We start from the raw sequence: 23,638 nt of genomic DNA on the forward strand, positions 1-23,638 counted from the left end.
TCTTAGAAACTAATGGGATATATTGTATTATCTTTATTTTATTAAAGCCACAATTTTCCAATTGCAAGGGGCCTCTGGAAGCTTACCGCCCTTGGGTACTAGTCACCTACGTCTCGACACTGGAAGAGGCAGGGCCACCTGTAAAGAACTGTCCCCTCTCAAGTATACTTCCTGCTCCTTCTGTGAGGTGCAGAGGCCATACCCAGGAGACTCAGCTTTCCTGGATGAGCCACAGAACCCAGACAAGAGGTTGTCACTGCAGACAAAGGGGAGTCGGCCTGGGGGCCCCCCACTTCAAGGATTGCCTACCCTTCTCTGAGTCCCCCAGCAGGCTGCATATCTACCCCGCTCTACCTGTATCTATCCTTACAGAAGAGGGAGGAGCCTAATCTACATGGGATTCTGAATGTGGCCATCCTGGGAGAGCCGGACGATTGTGTGACTCTGCTGCTCCCTCTGATACCACATGCCGAGTGGGCAGTTAGCCCATCTGAAAATTTCCAGAATCTTCCAGGGCTGGGTCACTCTCAGTCAGTGGGCACTGAAGCCTCGTTCACACTCAGGTATCTCCATACCATACCTCCCAAGCTTTCAAAACTCCTTGAATGGACTTGAACCTTCCTCTTCAGTGATATCAAGCCTAGGAAGGCTCATAGGAATTTGGGGTACATGGAATACTCACTAAGTTCTTTGGCATTAATTCCCCTTTCTAACATATCCCTTTTAAGAAATTCTAATCCTTCCCCTATAATCCCATGCCCTACAGAGCCCTGGGTGTCTCTAACCAATTGAGCTGGACTGTGAGAAAAGGGACTCAGTTGTCCTATGCTTCTGTCACCTACGCTCCAGTGAGTCAATTTAAAGATAAATTTTAAGAGGCCAAAGAGTGACAACAGGGGGTGAGAAGCTCGCCTTGCATTCCACCAACCTTGGTTGAGCCCCAGGTACAACATATGGTCCCCCAAGCACCTCACAGGGCCCCTTCTGTACACAGAGCAAGGAGTAACCCCCAAGAGTTACCAGGTATGGAAAAGGAAGGAAGGAAGGAAGGAAGGAAGGAAGGAAGGAAGGAAGGAGGGAGGGAGGGAGGGAGGGAGGAAAGGAAGGAAGGAAGGAGGGAAGGAGGGAAGGAGGGAGGGAGGGAGGGAGGGAGGGAGGGAAGGGAGGGAGGGAGGGAGGGAGGGAGGGAGGGAGGGAGGGAGGGAGGGAAGGAGGGAAGGAGGGAGGGAGGGAGGGAGGAGAAGAGAGGATGCATGGAGGAAGGAAAAGTATTAATAAAATGTAGGAAGTATGCCAAAAACTGAGTGGGAAAAAAAATCAGTGAGTAAAGAACAATTGGAGATAGTGATCTGGGTGTGTATATTGTGGTCTCTACACAGGGGAAGACTAGGGAGGCCTTTCAGGTGCAGAATAGGCTCCTGGGAAGGGAGGGCACACATGTGACCCCAGGGCCAGGGATCACACCGCCCCCCGCTCCGTCTGCAGGCACCATTAGCAGATGCCCATTTGCAATCCCCTAGCCAGTCTGGGCCTGCTCCGGAGGCCCATAAATTGAGACGAGAGAGCACCACTCCCCAGGAAGGCCAAGAAACAGGGTCATAAATATCCAGGCTGGGCTGCTGTCATGTTTCAAAGCATGATTCAGAGCCTTTCTCCAGGGCTGAAAGGTCTGCTGGCCCCCAGGCAGCCTGGGATCATCCATCCGCCCAGCCTGGCCCGAGCACCATCTCTTGCTTCCTCCAGAACATGGGGGCCAGGATGGGGGCTGGGGTTGGGTCTCACTACTGCAGGTGAAATTTCTGTGCAGTCAAGGTGACCGGAAGTGGGAGGGCTCACAAGATGCATTGGTGGCCCTAGGGAAGGCTGAGTGGACATTCTGGCTGTGCTGTTTACCTGGACTGGGAATGACAAAGCCTCAGAGTGACTGATAGGACAGAAATTTCACTCACAATTCTGGAGCTAATGTCACAGGGAGACAGTCAGCAGGCTGGTTGCAGTCCTGAGGCTTCTCTCCAAGGCTTGTAGATGCTGTCTTCTCCCCATGCCTTTACCTAGGTTTCCTTTTGCACCTGCCTATATCCAAATCTCTCCCTCGAAAGACTCCAGGCCTACTGGATTAGGGCCCACCAGCATGAGCTCATTATGTATCTTTAATATCTCTGGGCTGGAGCGATAGAACAATGGGTAGGGTGTTTGCCTTGCATGTGGCCAACCTGGGTTTGATTCCGTCACCCCTCTCGGAGAGCCCGGCAAGCTACTGAGAGTATCCCACCCACACGGCAGAGCCTGGCAAGCTCCCCATGGCGTATTCAATATGCCAAAATCAGTAACAACAAGTCTCACAATGGAGATGTTACTGGGGTCCGCTTGAGCAAATCGACGAACAATGGGAGGACAGTACTACAGAGCTACAGTACTATTATCTTTTAAAGATGTCACCTCTCTATAGCATCACATGGGAAGGCATGTGGAGTGAAGTTTAAGGACTTTGGCAGGTAAACTCAGGGAGAACACACTGCTCATCTCTCAGCATTGCTAGAGGCGCCCCTCGAGCAGGAATAGAGGGAGGCTGGAGACAGGAGTCTAACGGGAAGAGGAGGCAGTGTGGGCAAAAGCACAGGGCATTTGGGCTGGAGAGAGAAAGAGCAAACGGGCAAAGGCAGAGCAAGGTGGCAGCCGGAAGGAAAGGCTGGGGCTTGGAGGTGGTGGGGATTGGAGACTGGTGTTGGGGCAGGTAGAGATGGAACGAGGGGGACAGAGCCTGCTCCCCAGCACTGGATTCCCGGTGCCCAGTTCCCAGGTGTTCAGTACTGCATATGGAGCTGAATAAACGAGCTATGGCCGCTGGGTGGTCCTACTGCTGGGTCTGGAAATGAACAGAGCCACTGGGGTGCCAGGGTGCAGGCTGGCCTGAGTGGTGAAGCCATTCTTTGTTTTTTTTTTGGGGGGGGGTTCACACTCAGTGATGCTCAGGGGTTACTCCTGGCTGTGCACTCAGGAATTACTCCTGGTGGTGCTTGAAGGACCAGATGGGATGCCGGGGATTGAACCCGGGTCAGTCACGTGCAAGGGAGATGCCCTACTTGCTGTACTATGGCTCCGCTCCCTGTGGAGCCCTTCCACAGAGGTGGACATGGCCTGGAGAGCAGGAGGGCTGTGGACACTGTGTGCTCAGGAGCAAGCAGAGGGGCTAAAGGAGAAAGGCTCTGTGCTACAGAGGTTTCGTGAGTCCCGGCACCAGCCTCTCTCTGAGCACCAGGTGAGGCTGCTCTGCCACCGCCTCTGTGGCTCTCCAGCAGGACCCACCCACTCTATGCTATGTGGAGAGAGTGGAGAGGGAGTCAGTGGGCTCCAGAGACACTCCAGCTCCTGTGAGGTTCCAGAAGTCAGAAACAGAATCAGCCAAAGGCTGAGGGCTAATGGAACAGTCTTGGGTGTGGGCAGAGGGAAAGCAGGGTCCAGAGTTGTAGGTTGCTGGTGTTTGCCTGCTGGGTTCAGTGTCTCAGAAGTGGCCCAGCCATGCCTGGGAGCCTGGACGCTATTGACGACGGAGGGAGGGCAGTGTAAAGGCCAGGAGCCCGGGCACAGGGCTGGGGTCCCTCCAGATGAGGACTGCTGGTGCCCAAATCCCAAGGGTCCAAGGCAACCCACTGTCCTGCCACAGCTGGCCGTCAGGAGACCAGAGTCTGAGGACGGGCCAGGGCAGTGAGGAACAGGGCAGTGGAAAAGCAAAGATCACTGCCAGGCAGCCTCGCTCCCTTTCCCAGAGCCCATTTATACAGCTGATGTCAACCTCAGTTTTCTGCATCTGCAAATTGGGATTCCCAAGTCTTTCTGAGAGCTTGTCGGAAGGTGTAAGAATTGCTCAGATATATGGAGCGGGAGGTGTGGAAGAAGCAAAGCCTGCCCCAACGGGATGCAGCATTAACAATACTTCATGGCTCACCAGGCTTTTCGTTCTGGCCGAGTCAGACCCCGTGTTGAGGTCCTGAACAGAGAAGACCCCTGCCTGGCCTCGCAATCGGCATACCACAGGAGGTCTGAGGTGGGTTGCGTTGCAGTGGAGCTCACCTGGCGATGGTGTTGCTCCTAGAGCATTCTAGAAAGCAAGTTCCCTCCTCCTGGCCCTGAAAAATCAAATATGCAGGTCAGAGTCCGCAGTTGGCCTCTCCTGGGTGGTGCTAAGGGGGCTCTCTGGACGTCCTCGGAGATAGCAATGACAAGAGGGAATAGGACTGGAGGTGTCTGCAGCCACAGGACAAGTGAGTTGTGATGGGTTATTCCATACTTGTGGCTCAGTGTTCACTCTGACCACCCCCCCCCTTTCCACTCCCTTTCACCACTTAAATCCCAATCAGCTGCCATAACCAGCTTGACTCAGCCATGAAAAAGTCTTTACAATCATTAGTCCAGCCCCCTACCCCCAGGATGACTCGGAGCCATACCTGGGAGCCTGGACCCCAACTCCAGCATCAATGCCAGAGGCATACACACCTGGGAAAGCTGGGCTTGGGTCACAGTCCCAAATAAATGCCGCCTTCCTACCCATTAGTTGTGGTCTCCCCCTCATCCCATGCCCCTTGTGCCCTCACCCTCTGAGAGGCAGTAAATAGCCCCCATCCCTCATGTCATGGGTACCCCACTCCTGCAAGGTTCAGAGAGGAAAACAGGACTGCTGAAGGAGCTGTGAAAGCATGAGATGAGGGGTTGACCTTTTGGGAGATGGGGTGCAGTCAGGCTCAGTTGTTGTTCCCCCAGCCCTACCCCCAAGTATGCAAAAGGACTCATTGTGTATCGGAAGTATCATTACTGCATCACCTTGTGCTTGCATTTGCTGAGCCTGGTCCCGTACTCTCTGGACCTCTCAGGAACTGGAGGATTGAGGTCTCCTCCAGGGCCCAGGCACATCACACCCACAGGCACTTAGTTTGTGGCAGAGAAGTTGCTGTTATGTGAGAAACCAACAGGAAGCTCTGGTGGACAGTCCCACAGGCTCTGTGCTACTCGCCAGGTTTCCAAGGGCCTTCTGTATGCCCCCCTACTACCTGATGCTGGGGGACACTGTCTTCTGTCCCATGCTACAGCTGGGAGCAGTAGTTCTGGGACCTATAGAGCACACACACACATGGAGATTGGATTTGCCCACATTAACATGCAGCCAGGCAGGGCACGTGAGCAGAGGGACAGGCTTGTCATATGAAAATCTTGATGAAATTTGTTTAGCATAAAATCAAATCTCTCAAAGCCAAAATCAGTTTTGCTTTAGTTGAGTTCTGGGTCCACCTCACATAGAAGATTCTGTGTGATTGTGTGTGCGTGTGTGTGTGTGTGCGTGTGTACATATGCATGCCCCTGTGGTCACACACAAATGCGCTCTTCCCTCTTCCTTCTATGAGCTGATGCCAGAAAACCGTCAGAGCCTCCTAATAATAGAAGGATTCCCTGAATGTCTCTTTCCCCTGAATATCTGGAAGCTCAGAGAACAGAACACAGCTCAGAGATATCCTATGCTGAGACAGTGGTCCCCAAACTGGCTGAGACACCTCTTGCCCAACACCCTTTGCTGTGAGCTGTTGGATAGGCATTGTAAATATGCAGCAAATATGCAGCAATGACTTGGAAGAGGCCTGTGCCCCAGGATCGGGCAACGTGTGCTTTGCAATCTACACCTGCTCCTGGGCCTTGGGTTTTCTCTAACTCAGATTGATGGCAGGTCACAAGAGCTCATTTGTCCCACCTTTCCCGCCCTCTCCCCCCTTCCATCCCCTCCCTTTCCCTTTTTTACCCTTCCCTTCCCTCTCCCTCCCCTTATGTTGACCAAAGATCCACTGAATGCCATTTCAGGACACAATAGGGAGAAGCTAACTCAACAAGGATTCCCAAGAACGACCCCTTCCTTAAGAATCTCTGACCACTTGCGGACCCATAGGCCCTCTGGGTCAATGAAGGGAAGGGACTTGCCAATGGTCTAGTTGCAGGTTAGTACAGAACCTGGTCAGAATTCCAGGCCACAGGCTCCGCTTCACAGAACCACAAGCTGTCACAGTCTAAACAGCTGCTTCCAGAAGTTGTTTCCCCTTGGTTTACAGAAACAACCGCACCTCCCCACCTCAGAAGAGATCAGAGAAGAATGAGCTCAGATGCTTTTGGAAGAATTTCTGTCTGATTTTGTTTGGGGACCAAGTATTTTTTTTTTAATTTTTATTAGTGAAACACCATGAGGTACAGTTGTAGACTTACAAATTTTTGTGCTTGGGTTTCGATTATACAATGATCAAATACCCATCCCTCCACCAGTGCCCATTTTCCACCACCATGGATCCCAGTATCCCTCCCACCCTCATCCCCCCCCCCCCCCCCCCCCCCATCCCACTCTGCCTCTGTGGCAGGGCATTCCCTTTTGTTCTTTCTCTCCTTTTGGGTGTTGTGGAACCAAGTATTTCTGTGATCTCTGGTCCTAGGAAAATTTCTTTAAAGGACCAGAATCTTTAAAGGTCAGAAGAGGCCTGTTCAGAGACATTATCTACAAGGAGCTCTTGGAATACCCAAACTTGGAGGAATAGTTGTCCCAGTAGAGCCAGCCCCAGTCCTGATGCAGAAGCTGAGACTCCCCCGCCCGCCCCCCGCAACTTAACAGTCCCATTTATTCTCTCAGGTCTAGAGACCCTCTTCTTTAGCTGCCCTCTCTTACCATTTTCCATATGCAAGGTCTCAAGCTAGACCCCTGGCACCTCTCAAGAGCCACCAGGATTACAGCTGCGCCATTATGTCTGAGCACTGGTGTGGGACAAGTATAATCAAAAATTGCCAAAACAATTCCCAGGATGCAGCAGGAACTTCAGAAGTATTTGTCACTATTTGCTGTTGTTGTTTTGCTGTTACTAATAAGGTTAATATGAAACTATAAGAGAATACGTTCTCTATCCTTTTTCTTCTTTCCTCTCAAAGACATAACCCCAGGACTCAAATATTTCCTGACTTCTTTTTATTCCTGTTCCCTCTTGAAAATTGTTCTACGCCCCCTCCCTACTTGAGCATGTTATCTTATATTTCACTCGGGGTTTGCACCTTAATCTCATCTAAGCTTTAATATCTATGTAATCACAGATATGAGGTAAAGTCTCTATTTTCCTAAAGACATAAAAATAACTGAAAAATTACAATGCTTCTTGCACATGCACCCTCGCAGCCGCGACCCAATCCTGAAGTTCTTCACCCACACTTGCAGGGGACTGTCCTTACCAAGGTCTGGAGATAACCCATACGGACCCTTTCCTGACTCTCCTCCCACATATGACTGAAGGCTGGGGGTGCTTTTCTATTTCCTGCTGCCTCTCTTCAGACTGTTAAATGGGGGGTCTCAGGCTGATTCCTTTCCAGGCTCTAGGACCAGGCCCACAGGCCCAAAGTCTGTGAAGGGGTGCAGAGGGAGTGGTTGCTGCAGTGGAAGGGGCCCAGAGGAACCAGGCTCACTCTTGAGAAGCAGTGTAGCAGGACCTGGAGTACGGGAACCAGTCCCAGCACTTCTCTAAGGACCCAGGAAGACTTGTAACCTCATTTTGCAGGTGTCAAGGGCTTGCAGGGAGAGGGTTCTGTGAAACGGCACCTACTGGCTTAGAGCTGGAGTTGTCCCTGGGTCCCCCCCTTTTTTTTTTTACACCATCTCAATCCTTGGCCAAAACCCATATAGAAATTTCCCTTTTCCTAAGCCCCTATGAGGTCTTTGCAGAGATGAAGTTCCATTTATATATCTCTGTCTGTGTTGCTTAGGAGGTCTGGGCCCAATGGTCTGTAAAGGTGTGATGGGTGAATGAGAAAAAATGAATAACGAATGGAAAAGTTCTCCATGTATACTATTGAGGGCACAGCAAACGGCATGCGGAGGATATCCTATGGCGGAGAGGGCAGAAGTAAGCTCAGGCAGAAGGACCACTCACTGGATTGCGTCTAGGCGGGGCACCAGCACAAAATCAGGAATGAAAGAGTGAGATGGAAAAGCAACCAGAGGCAAGGCCGGGAGAAAAAGTGCAGGGGCAAGGCCTTGCATGCGGCCAACCAGTTTCAATCTCCAGCCTTGCCAGAAGTGATTCCTGAGCACAGAGCTGGGTGTGCCCCCAAAACCAAACCAACCAGACACATGAATAGCAACAAAATCAGAGGCAGAGCCAGAGAGCCAGGAGCGAGGGTGGGCAGGGTAAGAGGAGTCGAGGCTGCAGCTGTGTTGCCCGGCCCAGGGCCCTCAGGACAGGACAGGGTAGAGGCCCAGTAAACAGATAACATGGGACCGCCCTGTCATGTGGACATGAAGAAGGGTGTAACTTCTCAGGGTAGCTCAGACAGGGAGAAGGAAGTGTAACCTTCACAACTGCTGGGGACAGAAGGCACCAAGCCAGACCATCCTGATCACCAGGAAAGGCAGTCCCTGGCTTTGCCCTGTGAGACTGCTTCACGCCATCCCACTTCTTGGCCATGCCTTGGCTCATTCCCAGCCTTCAAATCTCACATTGGTGCAGTTGTTCTGTGGGTTCCGGTACTGTTGGTGCTGCTGATATTAACTACTTGGGAGACTCATGTCCAAACTTCTTTCCCCTAGAGGTAGAGGCCAGACCCTTGTCAGGGACCCACCCAAGCCTCCCCCGGCCCTGCCGCCACCGCTGCCTTGGCCCCTGGAGCCAGACCAGCCAGCTGCCAAGTCCGGACTGAGCCCAGGGTCATGCCTGGGGATCGCTGTGAAAAATAACACAGATGGTGCGCCTCGCCATTTCCTGTACAACACATAATTAGGTTAGATAAGAAACTAGCTGTGTCTAAGTGCTATAAATGTCTGTATTAAGCTATTCTGAAAGTGCCGAGCACTTTGACATTTGAGAGTTCAGAGTAATTGAGGTATTGAAATAAAATTGCTTCTGTTATTTAAAAGGTCATTATGGTCTTCAGCTAGATATATGAGGACTATTTTCCACTCTAGTGAGCCGTTCTCCCTGGCACAATTAGTAGCGCTTGAGCAGAGGCCTGCAGGGGGACTCCCACCCGCAGCCCCCGCCCAAGGCGCAAGACAGTCGCTCAGACTCCAGAAGCAGGAGGCAAGCTGAGGAAAGTCCCTGGCACCCCGAATCTCTACCCGACGCAGCACTGCCTGTGTGCCAGGACTTGTACACTTGCTTTCGGTGCAATTTTGGCTCATCCTTATAATAACCCTGCAAGGGCATCATGCGTGTGGAACATGGCAGCTGTGCATTGACCTGAATGTGGGAGTGGAATCCTGGGCTCAAACATCCAAAGCCAGAGTTGTACCACTGAGCCCACGGCTGGAGAACCCGGGGAAGGGAAGGAGCTAGACAGAGGCTGGGGGTGTGGGAAGGATGTTCTTCCCACTGAGCTCACTCTAGGAGCTGACTAGCCTTTTTCCAAACTTGCTTCTTCAAACCTCAACAGCATCCCCAAAGGAAACATCTCCATTTCACAGATGACAAAAGAGGATAGGAAAGTGGCTGGAAAATGCTTATTGGCTCAAGAATTTTAAGGCTGTTACTCAGATCCTAGCGCCCTGCTTCCCCTGTCTCCCATAGTGCAGAGAGCTCTGTCCTCTTTCCATCACATCCTAAACCTCCTCCTTAGTCCTTGGGCCTTTAGCAAATCAATCCTTTTCAAGATCAGGAAGCAGGAATTTGGCGCAAAAGGCTGGAGAGCTTGCTTTGCAAGTGGGTGCTCTGGGTTTGATTTCCGGCAGCCCATGCCCCCCCCCCCCCAAGCACCCCTGGGAATGTGGCAGACACCACTAGGTATGACTCTCCAACACCACATCACAGAAGGGTGGTGGGTCAGAAAAAAGAGCAGCCTTAGTGGGGCTGCTCAGAGGGAGGGATTCAGAGAAACGCTGTCCCAGGATGAAGACAGGATTCAAGGAGGGTGCCACTGATCCACAAGCTACATCTGTGGGCCACTGTCCCGTATCCCTAATTCTGGTTCTTTTCACTCATTTGCATTCCTGCAAGGATTCAAACCAGGTGGGTTGGTCTCAGATGATACTGTTCAAACAGGACTCTAGGATATTATTCCACTGTTGGAAGCAAACATGACAGCTTTTCTCCAATTTCCCTTGGCCACAGCTCACCTTAGCTGGGAGGTTGCCTGGATGGCACAGCACATGCTTAGAGGGTATAAACTCAGAATTAGATGCCTTGTCCCATCTGAGCAGCCCTGCCTATATGCTGAGCCTGAGTACCAAGCCTGCAGGCCCACACCACTGGGTCAAGCAATGCTGCGTGTGGTCCCTGTTGAAAAAACAATCACTTTACCCCTTCCTCCAAATAGTTGAGTTCAATAAATTATTCTTAACTATAATTTAGATGCCTGATTTAGTATTTAATTTAGTACTCAACTATATCCTTGGTTTTCAACTGAGTTAATATATCAGCATGACTAAGTGTCCCTTAAAGAGAACCTTAATCACAAAGGTGCCTACCCCTCAATCATACAGAATTCAACACTCTGGAGAAGATTGCAGTGGAAACAAGTCAGTTAATGAGGGTGCTCTAGGCCCTGCTCTTGGCAAGGATAAAAACCCTCTTCTAAAACATGCATCTTTTAGGGTTCAGGAGATAGTACTGTGATTAGGGTATGTGCATTGCACGTGGTTAAGCCCACTTCTATCCCCTGTAGCCAGTGATCCGGGCTATACCCAGAGATGTCTGAAAGTCAGTTCGTACCAGGCAAACCTACCTCCTCAAACATATGCTACAGACTTTTGAACTCCCTCATCTGTGACTCAAAGAATTATTTTTTCATATAAAATGCCAGTCATGAGCTACAGAGTAACACAAGGGGAGAACTCAGCTCCAGTCACACATATTAAGAGAACAGGGCTAAGAGAACAAACGGGGCCTAATCACATACACTGAGAGAACTGAGCCCCAGTCACACACACTGAGAGAACCAGGCCAGAGTCACACACACTGAGAGAACCGGACCAGACTCACACACTGAGAGAACTGGGCTCCAGTCTCACACACTGAGAGAACCAGGCCAGACACACACTGAGCGAAAGAACTGGGCCCCAGTGACACCCATTGAGAGAACTGGGCCAGAGTCACACATGCTGAGAGAACTGGGCCAGAGACACATACTCTGAGAGAACGGGGCCCCAGTCACTCACATACACACTAAGAGAGACAACGGGGTCCCAGTCATACACACTGAGATAACTGGGCCAGAGTCACACACAGAGAGAACCTGACCAGAGTCACACACTGAGAGAGAGAGAACTGGGCCCCAGTCACACACATTGAGAGAACTGGGCCAGAGTCACACATGCTGAGAGAAATAGGTCAGAGACACACATACTCTGAGAGAACTGGGCCAGAGACACACACTCTGAGAGAACTGGACCCCAGTCACCCACATTGAGAGAACTGGGTCAGAGTCACACATGCTGAGAAAACTGGGTCCGCTGAGCATTTCAAGCAGCAGGGAGCCATTGACGTGGCATCACTGGCATATGAAAGGCAGCTTGGCACTGATGATGAGCAGTGGAGCCAGAGCAGGGGTGGAGGGAGGCAGTGTGGGGCATCTGCTTTTGTTCTGTAGCAGGGAAGGGCCAAAGCGACTGGAGTTAGCCCAACCCCTGGGCCTCCCTCAGAACACACCGAGAGAGAAAACGTTCAACTGAGGAGAGAAAGACTGTCAGGTAGCCCTGGCAGAGTGTTAGCAGCTTTCCAGCACAGGAAACTCTCAATACTCTAAGAGTTGGGGTTTCATGGGGGAGACAAATACTTTTTATGCATACAGCATTAGCCTGAAACTAGATACGAGACACGGGACACCATCCTAGGAAATCGGAAACTCTCCCCCACAACCAGGGCTTTCCAAAGTGAGTGATACAGCACCCCCAAACCCCCTGCCAGTGCCCCTACTGGAATGATCCAGGGGTTGGTAGCCTCCTGTGAAATTGAGAGGGGGTACATTTTGCTTGTCAACTTTAAGAAGATAGATTTCCAGGGGCTGCTGGGTGATTTGTTTCCTCAAAAAAAGAGGGCAAAAAAACAAATAAACTGGGGATCCTCTGTGGTCTACATCCAAGACTTCAGAGATTCTAGTTGCTTCTGGGAAGTTCTAGACAATGGGGCTGGCCCTGAACTGACCTCTTGGTCCATCATGTTCCAGGGCTTCTCTATCAATACACCAGGTCCTTCTCACCTCAGAGAAGAGAAATCTCAACAGACCCTAAGTGGGACAGAGAGCCCTGGAATTCTAGCTGGCCACCCCCAGCCCAGACCATAGCCAGAGGGTGCTGCCAACCACCTTGTCACCCCTTCCGCACCCCAGACAAGAATGATATTTCAGCCTGGTCTTGGATGGAAACTGGCAGCATGGGCAGCCAGCAGGATAAATATAGCAGTGTCTTTTTGCTGAGCTGTCGAAGCTTCGGATAATGTGGTTTGGGGCAGAGGATCTGGATGCCTTTAGGGAGGAACAAAGTCTGTAGGAAAAAAAAAAAGAAAAGAAAAGAAACCCTTCCACAGGGACTGAAAGTTTTTTGGTTTTCAAAGTACCTTCATCCCAGGTCAGTTCTCTTTCTAGAAGAAGTAGGTTGTCCCTGGGCTCCATGGTGCACTGCAAGGACAGTGTGGTGACAAAGCAGACAGGGTCGTGCACTCGGGTGGGGGGGCTCACTGCACATTGGGGGGAAGCAAGTCACGTTGATCATGCCGAGAGAGGAGGGGTAGTCTGTGGAGTGAGTTGGTGTTGCGGGGAGGGACACAGACCTGGCACCCGGGCACCCCTCATGGTCATGGATCACATAAATATCATCAGGTGGCTGTTTTCTCTTTGTAGAGGGGTGATGCCCCACTGGTGCTGGAGAATCTGGGGGCCACTCCCTGGAGCTTCTCTGCCTAAAGGCCAGTGGTCTGATGCCAACAGGGTGACAGTGGAACACTCTGTGACACATATCCTCTCACGGGCCAGGCCTGCGCTCCAGCCTGTGCCATCTCTTTGGTCCCAGGCCGTGTTTGGGGTTTAGGATGTGAGATGGTCAGGATGGCCTCAGTGCATATACGATGGCTGGGGTTGAGCTCAGGACCTTGAGTTTGCCGTGGGCACGTTTTAAAGCTTCTGAGCCTTCGTGTCCCTTCTTTTTGGAAATCCCTAACAAGCAAGGCTGTCGGGATCACCTCCAGGTGCGCAGGGTTTTAACTCATGGCCTATTTGCTTGGCAAGCGCTGTAAGCCATCTTGCAGGGCCTTCTCACTAGGGATCACAATGGGACTGTTCCCAGCTTATTAGCTCATGTGGCCATAGAGAGCTTTGAACTCATGACCGTGTGTTCTCTAGGCTAGAAACTTAAGCCACTGAGCTGCCTAAGAAGACTCAGAGGAGAGAACGAGCCTGAAGCCAAGCCTCCCTCACCTCCTGTCATCAGGGTCAGTCTCTGGCCTGGACCCTGGGTCTGCCTGATGGTTCTTTCCTGGGGACCTCCTTCCCCCTGGGAGCCCTTCACAGGCCACCATTCCAGGCTTGGTGATTATGCGCCTGGCTCAGCGCCATCTCCAAGAGGCTTGTTCCACATGGGAAGGTTACTCAGTACTGTAGGCCCTGCTCACATGATGGAGAACATGGCAGGCCAGAGTGCTCAATTTCACAGGAAAGCAGAAAGGAAAAAGCAGGCTTGGGATCTGGGCCTCCAACTACCCAAATCCTAGGCTCAAGCTACCAGTGAGAGAAACAAAGAGAACAAACAGTGCGGAGAACAGAGCTAAGAATAGACCTCCCTTTAGAGACCATTTCTGACTGTGGAGTCCAAGATAGAGAGGAGGGCTTGGAAGGGTTGATTTGGTGCATAGCCAGGGACAAGCAGACGGGAGTGAGCTGGGATGGAGAGGGCAGAGAGTGAAGTAGGCTGGTACAGGCCCTGGCTAGGCTTGGGAAGGATGGAGGGGTCATCAGTTCTCAGGGTTGGCCACCAGGTAGTGCTGTGGAGTGGCCGGGCAGCTCTCCAGAAACAGCCAAGGAGATAATAATCAGAAGAGATGGGGATATTCAGCACTGGGGTCCCCTGAGATCCCTAAGCCAGGAAGAGGACTGAGGGGATACTGAAAGAGGGAAGATGACGCATCAGTCATCCTTCCTTAGGTCGGAAACCAGCCCCGCAAAAGCCAGGGCTCATGCAGTTACAAGAGTGGGGGCATACAGGGAGTTCACTGGAACCAGTGCCTGGGCGGGGCTCACACAGGGAAGGTTGGGTGGAAAGAGAGTTCATAGCCCGTTTCCTCTGGGAATTCATAGCCCATTTCCAACCAGGCTCTGCCACTAACTAGTAGGTCCCGTCCTCAGTTTCCCAGGCTGTCAAGTGACAGTCCCCACCCTGATGCTCCTCAGGGGCCCAGCATGGAGTTCTTCAGGGTCCTATCTTTGTGGGCCATGGACTGGTGATAAAGAGAAGCCGGAGAGATGATATAGGAGGATAGGTGCTCGTCTTCTATGTGGCCAATCCCAGTTTGATCCCTGGCATCCCATAGGGTCCCTCAAACATCATCAGGAGGGATCTATGAGCACAGTGCCAGGTAATCAGCCCTGGGCATCAAAAAGTGTGACCCCCAAATCAAAATAATAATAATAATAACAATAATAATAAAACCCACAAACACACCAAAGAGAACACAGACCCTCACACACACACAACGACACAAGTTTCTGTCGAAAACAATCTAGACATTTGCGCATTCCAGAAGATCCAGCTGAAGAGCCCGGAGTTTGGGGGGGTTCTAAGCTTATTGACAAACAGCACACAGCCATAGCACCCCCACCTGGCTGGCCACGGAGCTGCAGTGCAGGAAAGCAGAAGGTGCTTACGGCAGCAGCCAGTGCCCCCACGCAGACCAGCAACTCATGAGTTTACTCCTGTTTGCGGATGGAGGACACTTGTAATAAAGTTAATGTGGAGGAACAAAGTGTGTTTAACCAAAGCTGTAAACATCTCTAATTCTATTTAAAACTATAGGGTGCCGTACATTAACATTTAACAATCACACATTAAATGGGTGGGAAGCAACGGAGCTGTGTTTATTAGAAAGCAAGCACCAAGTCATCTGGTGACAACGGAAGAAGCAGAAAACCAACACAGGCCAGCCCTCTCACCCTGCTCTCCTTCCTCACCCCTCAAACCCCTCATACCTTCCCCCATCACTACCCTGAGCAAAGTCAGGGACGGCTTGGGAAAAAGTTCACTGAGCAGAGCAGACCGAGTTCAGCAACAGGGTCTGCTGGCCTTGGGCCTCAGGGGGGAATTGCTTCGTCTGCCAAACACCTGCTTGACAAATGGAATCTGTACAACGCATGGGGGTTGAGTGACGCTCAACTTCTGTTCTAGTTGATCTCTGAAGAGCTCACATTGCTGATCTCTCTCCTCCCCCTTAGACAAATCTTTAAGGAGCTGCTTTCTCCTGTTCCCTTCCTACTTCTCTGATGGCTGCCCTTCCCTGTTGTCCTTCAGGCTCATCATCAGACCTCCAGTGTGGGAGTCCCAGTCCCATCTTCCCCATCCAGCTCAGGTCTAGGCACCTTCCCTCCTCCCTGCTTCTTCCCTTGGGGAATTTGGACACGCTCAGGGCTTCAGCTGTGACCTATAGTCCTCCCCAACGGGTACTCCAGCCACAATATCAGCAGTACACACCCTTGCCACTCGAAGTGTAGTCCAGGTGCCACGGAACAGGACATGATCTACGGGACTCTTCAAAACACAGTTTCCCAGGCCTGACCCAGACTTCCTGATCCAAGGGTTGAACAGTTAACAAGATCCAGGGGATCTTCTGGTATAGAAGTTTAGGGAGCCTTCTGTATTCACAAATATTGAAGTTTGGTCCAAGCAATCCATTAACATTCCTCAGTAGCTCAAGTTCGCCTTGTCTGCGCTGAAGAGCGGCCTTTCCTCTTCACCATGCATTTCATTTTCATTTACATCCCATTTAGTAGCTTCTATCTAATGTACAAGTGAAGGAAAATAAGTCAGTACCCCCACCATGTGTCATGGAGCTGCCCACAACCTCCCCCAACACTATTCTTCTGAATCAAGAATACTGGCAAGAATACGTAGTGGACTGGAGAGATAGTACAGGGGATAAGGTTCTTGCTTTGCCCATGGCCAATGCTGGTTTGATTCCCAGCACTGCATAGGGACCTCCACCCCCTACAGGAGTGATCCCTGGGCAACAGGCCACAAGTATGCTCTGAGCACCACCAGATGTGGCCTCAAAGTTAAAAACAAATCTTTGTTGACAGCCAGCACAAATATGCTCCCTCTAATTTCCATGGGACATGTGGCCTTCTCCTGCTGGTCCAGCCCTGAGATTCCCTCCCTCAGGACAGCTTTAGTCCTGATGGCTGACAGAGATGAGGGTCTTCAGAGCTCCGAGATGGCCTGCTCTGTTGGAAGGTGTGTCGCGCAAGCTTGTGGCTGTAAGCTGAGTTGCTGCAGGTGATGAAAGAGGGCTCCTTGTGTGCAATTCTTTTGCTTGCCGTGCTGGGACTTTGTACAGCAGCTTTGATGCTGGCTGTACTAGATTTTGCTCTGTTGCAAAGGACTAGCTGGGGCAAAAGCAGAGAATAGATAATGGAAAAATGGGCTGTTTATTGAATTCAAAGTTGTTTTGACATGAAAAGTCTAGAGGATTTGAGGATCTGGAAACTGGAATTCTCTGCTTCCAAGCCATTCCCCTCCTGGCTTTTAGCTGCATCTCCTTCATTCTCTGCCAGGCAGGAGGGGGTACTGCAGGAAGATCTGATATGCCAGCTGAACTGCCCATGAGAAAGATGTTTTATATTTCCCAGGGAGTCTGATTAGCCCATACCTGGCCTTCTGTCTGCTCTGGATCATATTTGTGGCCTGGGACATGAGCCCTACTCATGGTTTATCCTGGGTTATAATCTTACCTATCAGGTACTGAGTGATGAACTGTCCCTAATAGCATCTCCACTGATTTAACATTTTTGCCTAAAAGAATCTTTGGGTTTATTGATGTGAGGGATGACCTAATGTCCATGCACTAGAAATGTGGGATGCCCCTTGCCACCTTCTCTCAAATATGTCTCAGAAAAGGGAGGCTTTAGCTTTTCTTGTTTGCTGAGTGCTAAAGGAGCCACAGGCTTTAGTAAGGAGATGATCCTAAAGACATAGCAACTCATTCTTCCTTCACAATGGATTTAGTTTAAGATTTAGGCTTGGGGATCTGACTTGGCAAGGCAGTTTGAGGGGATCCCTTCTTCACCTCCTTATTTGCTGAGATAATTCCACATCTTACCAGTCTTCAGACACAATTCATCATTAGCAAATCTGGGGCTGATTACACTCTTCGTGACAGTGCCAATAAGCAATGGCGTCTTACTGGTTCCAGCTTTATTTAAAAGCTGGAACAATTGCACATTTTGAATACTACTAATAGAGTTGTTTTCATAAATGCCTCATAGTAAAAATAAATTGTAGAACTGTTTATTTACTTCCATTGGAAGGATATTTCTCTGTATTTATCTACAGAAATGTCAGTGCATGGAGAGTGTAGCTGACAGGGAACAAATGGGAAGAAACAATTTTTAAGTTTTCTGGGACAATACTTCAAATGAATCACTCCTCATCTCCAAAGAAGTCCCTGGCACAGTTTTCAGTTCTGCGCAGAGCTCAGATCCTTTGCTTCTGGAGACCACTGTAGGACAAGCTCTGCTTCGATGTACCTCACAGTTCCCACGATTGCCCTGGGAAATGTTCTGGGCAGGTGATTGTCTATGTCAGCATGTCCCAACTCACAACCAAGTGCACTTATGCAGAGAGACCCACAGTTATAGAGAAAGGATCTAAGATAAGTCTATAACAATGGCTTGCAAGACTGTACCACAGCAGCCAGCTTTTAAGAGAATGAGTTCTTCTAGAAGGAGTCTGTTCATTTCCACAGGCAATGACCCTGAAGTCCCATTAAACTTAAGGATCCAGGTTTGGCATAGATGGGGCTTGGGGGTCTTTCAGTTGTTTCAGTTGTTCTGTCTCATCCTCTTCACATGCCCCACTACTGACTACCACCCTGTACCTCCAGGGCTCCTCAAACTCATAACGGCTCTTCAGGTACATCAAGAAAGCATGCTCTTCCCTCAAAACACCCTGCACCCATGCTCTGATGCAACACTGCCACAGTAAACCAGGATAGGGTGATCCAAATGGCGTTTCTCTCCTAAAGAGATGCTCTGGAAGTGTCGTGAATTCTCCCAAGAGGTCTCGCTTTCTCAAAAGCTGTGTGCTTTATGCCTTACCTTTAACGTACGGGAGCAGTGGACGGAATGAGAGGCAGGTGTGGGCCAGTGAGAATGATCTCCTCTTTGTTAAGTCAGGCTATTTTTTGCATCTGGAAAAATCATTATCTGTTTCCAATTTGGAGTCTTTCCAGGAAGTCATGAGAAGCACTCAAAAGCTATCATGAGTCTTTGGAAGTGTTACTACAGAACTCAACTCAAGGATAAATATTTACTTTTTAAAGCTATTGTAATGAGAGCCTGAAATAGTGAGACAGTTTCCTTCTGCAAATACAGACTGACTCTCACATGACTGTTAACACAGTGAATTTGTGTAGCAATTTATGGTGTCTAGACTCTTGCAATATTCATGATCCCATTATAAGAACTCTAGGAGCAGTTAAGTCAACTATACACCAACGTGGAGCCTGAGACACTCAGGGGATAAGAAACACAACTAAGTCCACATGACTGTACAGAGGGAGAAAAATCACACCCAATTCTCTTTAAAATATATAATTTACCATATATACATAATCCATTACAAACGCAACAATTTCTGTGGTGTGCGGTAAAAACGACAAGTGCATTTAGGCATCGGAAGTGTCCATAACAACACAGGTTACAGGAGAGTTTTTTCCTAGACTGGATCCGACTTCCACTGAGCCTCCCTGCGGGACACTCACCAGCCAAGAGCAGATCCGAATTCACTGTCAGAGTTGAGCTGGGCAAGGCACTTTGTGGCCCTCATGGCTCCAGGCCACCCTTGTCCAGTCAGGTTTGCACTTGTCCCATCCCTGAGGAGCCAGAACACTCCCCTGAGGGCAGACGTTGAGTCAGGGTCAGGAAATTCAGCCCTGTTTGCAGGTCTGCTTCCTCCTGTGTGTCAAGGGGCCCCAGCCATCCTGCTCTGTTTGGATAAGGGAAAAACTTCTCAGAGGACAGGAATTTTTCTCACCAGGAGAGGCCTCACCTGCTGAAGGGCTGAAGCCCTTGAAAGGGTATGCAATAGAGGGCTGGGGATGTGGAAGTGGGCAACTGGGGTGTCCCGTGAGGGCTCACCATGAGCTTTGACCTCGGATTCCCTCTTTGCCTGACTATCTTCACAGTGCTGGGGCCAGCACATCTATAACAAGAGATGCTCTCTTGAGTGCCTCCTTGTAATAAGCGCTGTGCTGTGCCGTATCTGTTCTGCCCTGTTCCGGTTTGTTCTGCTCTGTTCTGAGGTTTTGCTCTGCTCATCTCTGTTCTGCTCTTTCCTGCTCTGCTCTGTTCGGTTCTGTTCTGCTCCATCCCGCTCTGTTCTGCTCGGGGGCTCCCATGCTTTCTGATTCTTGAAAACCAATATTCCCCCATCTACCCTGTCACACTATGACCTGTAATGGCATTTCCTCTACCCTAGACTATGAGTTTGCTATCACTGGTACAGGAAGAGTAGAAGATTAAAATAAAGATTATTATTTTTTAAGGCTAAAAAAACTAAAACAGAGAAAGAAGAGAATGTGAAGAGGGGCTGGCTCAGCATAAAGTCTCTTTTGGGTACACTCAGAATTGAGTCTCAGCCCTCATGGCTCAGGCCTGAAGTTGGGCCCTAGAAAGTTTTCCAACAGCAGTCGGCCCTGTGCTGGGGGGAAACAGCCGTGTCCCTCCTGGAAGGCACCTGAATAGCGTCGGAAAGGGGGTTCCCGTCCACCACACAGAAGGCACCAGTGAAAATACAAAAATAAGGACTTTGTTTCCAGAGTTTCATAAATAACTGGGGTGGCAGGTATTAAATAGGACCGTGGGCAAAGATGCGTGTTTACAGCTTGTTCTCCTCAAAGAGGATCTGGGCGTAGACCGTGTTGGTGGGGGCACCTTTGGCTGCCTGGTGGGGTTTGATCAGTTCCAGCTCGGCGTAGGTCAAGTTCTCCTCGGCAATTTTTGGCTGGAAAACAAAAGAGAGCACAGTTTCAACATCAAGGGGGAACTCCATACCATCCATTCACTCATCAGCTGTGTGCACTCAGAGCACTGTAGGAATTCAAAGGGGGAAGAGATAGGCCAGAAATTGTTCTAAAGATAAAAACCTAAGGAACAGAATATGATAAATCGCATAATGTTAGTTGGAACACTGTGCCTTCAAAAAGATGTATTTTCAAGTTGACATGCAACACTAACAAGACATGATTAAATATTAAGGTACAAAGTAAAGTTTAATGCTGAATAGTTAGAATAATTTAACTCCCACTTTCTGGTCAAAGAGCAAAAACTGGTGACAGAAAAATATCTTGGAAATTAATAAATTTAAAGGGCTAAAGTGATAGTACAGTAGGTAGGGCATTTGCCTTGCACATAGCCAACCTGGGTTCAATCCCTGGCATCCTATATGGTCCCCTGAGCACTAACAGGAGTGGATAACCCCACAACCTAAATTAATAAATTTAATTTTAAAAGATGATTGTAACAAAAAATATATTAGAAATTAATAAATTAGAATTGTACCAACTAAAAAATTGCTTAAAAGATTTAGATTACATAAAATAAAATTTGAGAATATCTTTAAAATAATCAAAGACATATTTCTAATTAGAACATAAAGACTGTAATGATCAAAAAATTATAACTCTAATATATTAGACAATTTAAACATAATATATGAACAATTGTAATTATTAGACATATTAGACATTTAATATTATTAGAAATTATAATTGTCTAATAATATACTAGAAAATTTAGACAATATGAATTAAATGGATCCAACATGCAGAAAAAGAAACAAAATTTAAAAAGATGGAACTAATAAAGTTACAACTAGACTATGAATCAGTTAACAGAAAAGTAGTAGAATTAGTTAAAATATCCTAAACCTTGTGTTTGGAGGACATTGAAAAAAATCTGAAAAATAAATTAAGATGAAACTTGATAATTTAATTTTCAATAAATGATATTAGAATACCTGGATGGCTAATTGAAAGAAAGATAAATTCCTACTTTATTCTTTACTCCAGATAAATGAAAACTTTTTTAACACATAAAATAATCTTATAAAAATGCTATAAGAATATGTGGGAAAATTAAACAAACTAAACCCTCAGTGGATTGGAGGTATTTCAAAGTTTGATACAAAATTCAAAAACAACAGTTTAAAAATATATAGATTTTCATGTGGAGAAATTATTTACAACTCATTCAAGGGCTTATAATTTATTCAATAGTCATAATGACCAACAATCCTTGAGAACATTAGATACACAACAAAAAAGTTGACAGGACAGGGAATACAACGGTGCTCTTGCTCTTATGTATGAAATGAGTCTTGACCATTCTGATAACAAGGCCACAAGTTAAAAACCTTATTTAGGGGGCTGTGGGTGTGGCTCAGCAGAGCACTGCCTCTCATGCAGGAAATCTGAGTTTGATTCTGGGCATCGCACCATAAACAATTAAGAAAATCTCACTAATTTTATTCTCTTAAATTCAGAAAGAAAAGAAAAAGAATTAGTCTGTAAAACAAAATATATTTTATAACTTATTTTTGTTTTTTATTATACAAATGTTCTCTTGAGTAGAAGTCATGGATAATCTTCTCCATTGCCGTTCTGGAGGATGTGATGGATCCATCAGGACGTCGGAGGGCAGTCATCTTGGTCTTATAGTTGGCGAAGGACAGGCAGGCGTTACGAATACTTTTCCCGGCTTCTGCCGCATCTACCAGTACTTCTGCTCTTCTCTCTTTGAGGTCTTCCTTGATCGCATCTCTGCACTGCTTTGCGAGCTCGGACGTTAGCCATGTCCATAGCCATCTCTTCGATAGCCATGTCCACTTGCCGACATACCAAATTCCACAGGATGGGTATGTCGTTTCCAATGTTCTCCCTTCCGAAATCCGACACGCCATTTCGTCGGTAAAGAAACAAACAGAACCCGGCCCAGACAAGGTCAGACCTGAACACCTGAAGAACCTGCCGTCAGTACTCATCAATACACTGGCTCGGCTCTTCACTCGCTACCTGTCTGAATGCAAGGTTCCGTCCCAATGGAAGACCAGCAGGACCGTACTACTGTTCAAGAAGGGAGACATCCATGACATTGGCAACTATCGCCCGATCTGCCTATTGTCTGTCATCTACAAGCTGTTCACTCGAGTCATCCTGAATAGGATTGGCAGAACACTAGATGAAGGACAACCATGCGAGCAAGCCGGGTTCCGCAAAGGATTCAGCACCATCGACCATATCCACACAATAACCAAGCTCATTGAGGTTTCTCGGGAGTTCAAGATGCCGCTCTGCTTAACGTTCATTGATTTAAAGAAGGCCTTTGATTCTGTTGAGACGGAAGCGGTCACTGAAGCCCTAGCCAATCAGGGCATTCATGCCCAATACATCAGGATCCTCCGTGAGCTGTATTGCGGATTCACTACCAGGATCTCACCATTCTACAAAGAAGTGATCGTTGATGTCAAGAGAGGGGTGCGGCAGGGTGATACCATTTCACCGAAACTCTTCAGTGCCACCCTCGAGAACATCATGCGACGACTGGAATGGGAAGGAATGGGAGTGAAGATAGATGGTCGGCAACTACACCACCTCCGCTTTGCTGATGACATTGTTTTAATAACACCAAACATCAGCCAAACGGCACAAATGCTGGCCGACTTTGACCATGAGTGTGGAAAGGTAGGACTACAGCTGAATCTTACAAAGACAATGTTTATGAGAAACAGCCTTGTTCCTGACGCCCCATTCGCTCTCAATGGAACAACCATCTCCGAATGCAACAGCTATGTGTACCTAGGTCGAGAGGTCAACATGACAAATGACCTGGCACCCGAGCTGCGCAGGAGGAAGAGAGCGGCTTGGAACGCCTTCAAGAACGTCGAAGAAATAGCGAGGACGAAGAACCTCCGGCTCCGGGCACATCTCTTTGATTCCACTGTTCTTCCTGCATTAACATATGCCTCAGAGACCTGGGCCCTACGCAAACAAGATGAGAACGCCATTCAGGTCTCCCAAAGAAGAATAGAAAGAGCTATGCTTGGAATATCACGTTTCACTCAAATGAGAGAACGAATCCAGAGTTCTGACATCCGTAGACGATCAAGGATCAGGGACGCTGTCTCATTTGCCAAGGTGTCGAAAATCAGATGGGCTGGTCACGTAATGAGATTTAAAGACGACAGTTGGACTAGAGCTGTTACTGATTGGATTCCACGGGATGTCAAGAGACCGCGTGGCCGCCCACCTACCAGATGGTCAGACTTCTTCGTCAAGATCATGAACGATCGGTTTGAGGCCCTTCATGTTCCCGGAGCGAACAGATGCCATTGGGCTACACTAGCACGAGACAGGGACAAATGGAGACGTTACTGGCGCCCGCTCGA

At 48.8% G+C, this 23,638-nt stretch overlaps 1 protein-coding gene across 1 annotated transcript in view; it reads right to left on the reverse strand.

Moving 5' to 3' along the window:
• Positions 1-19,107: 19,107 nt before the first annotated feature.
• The window catches only part of VSTM4 (V-set and transmembrane domain containing 4), a 94,132-nt gene continuing 89,601 nt past the window's right edge, over positions 19,108-23,638 (reverse strand). The window contains exon 8 of the mRNA XM_056130476.1: positions 19,108-20,197. Coding sequence (XP_055986451.1) covers positions 20,072-20,197 — 126 coding nt within the window. The 3' untranslated portion in view covers positions 19,108-20,071. The remainder of the gene's footprint in view (positions 20,198-23,638) is intronic.

Source organism: Sorex fumeus, unplaced genomic scaffold (assembly GCF_029834395.1).
Source record: "Sorex fumeus unplaced genomic scaffold, SorFum_2.1 ptg000078l, whole genome shotgun sequence".
NCBI lineage: Eukaryota > Metazoa > Chordata > Mammalia > Eulipotyphla > Soricidae > Sorex > Sorex fumeus.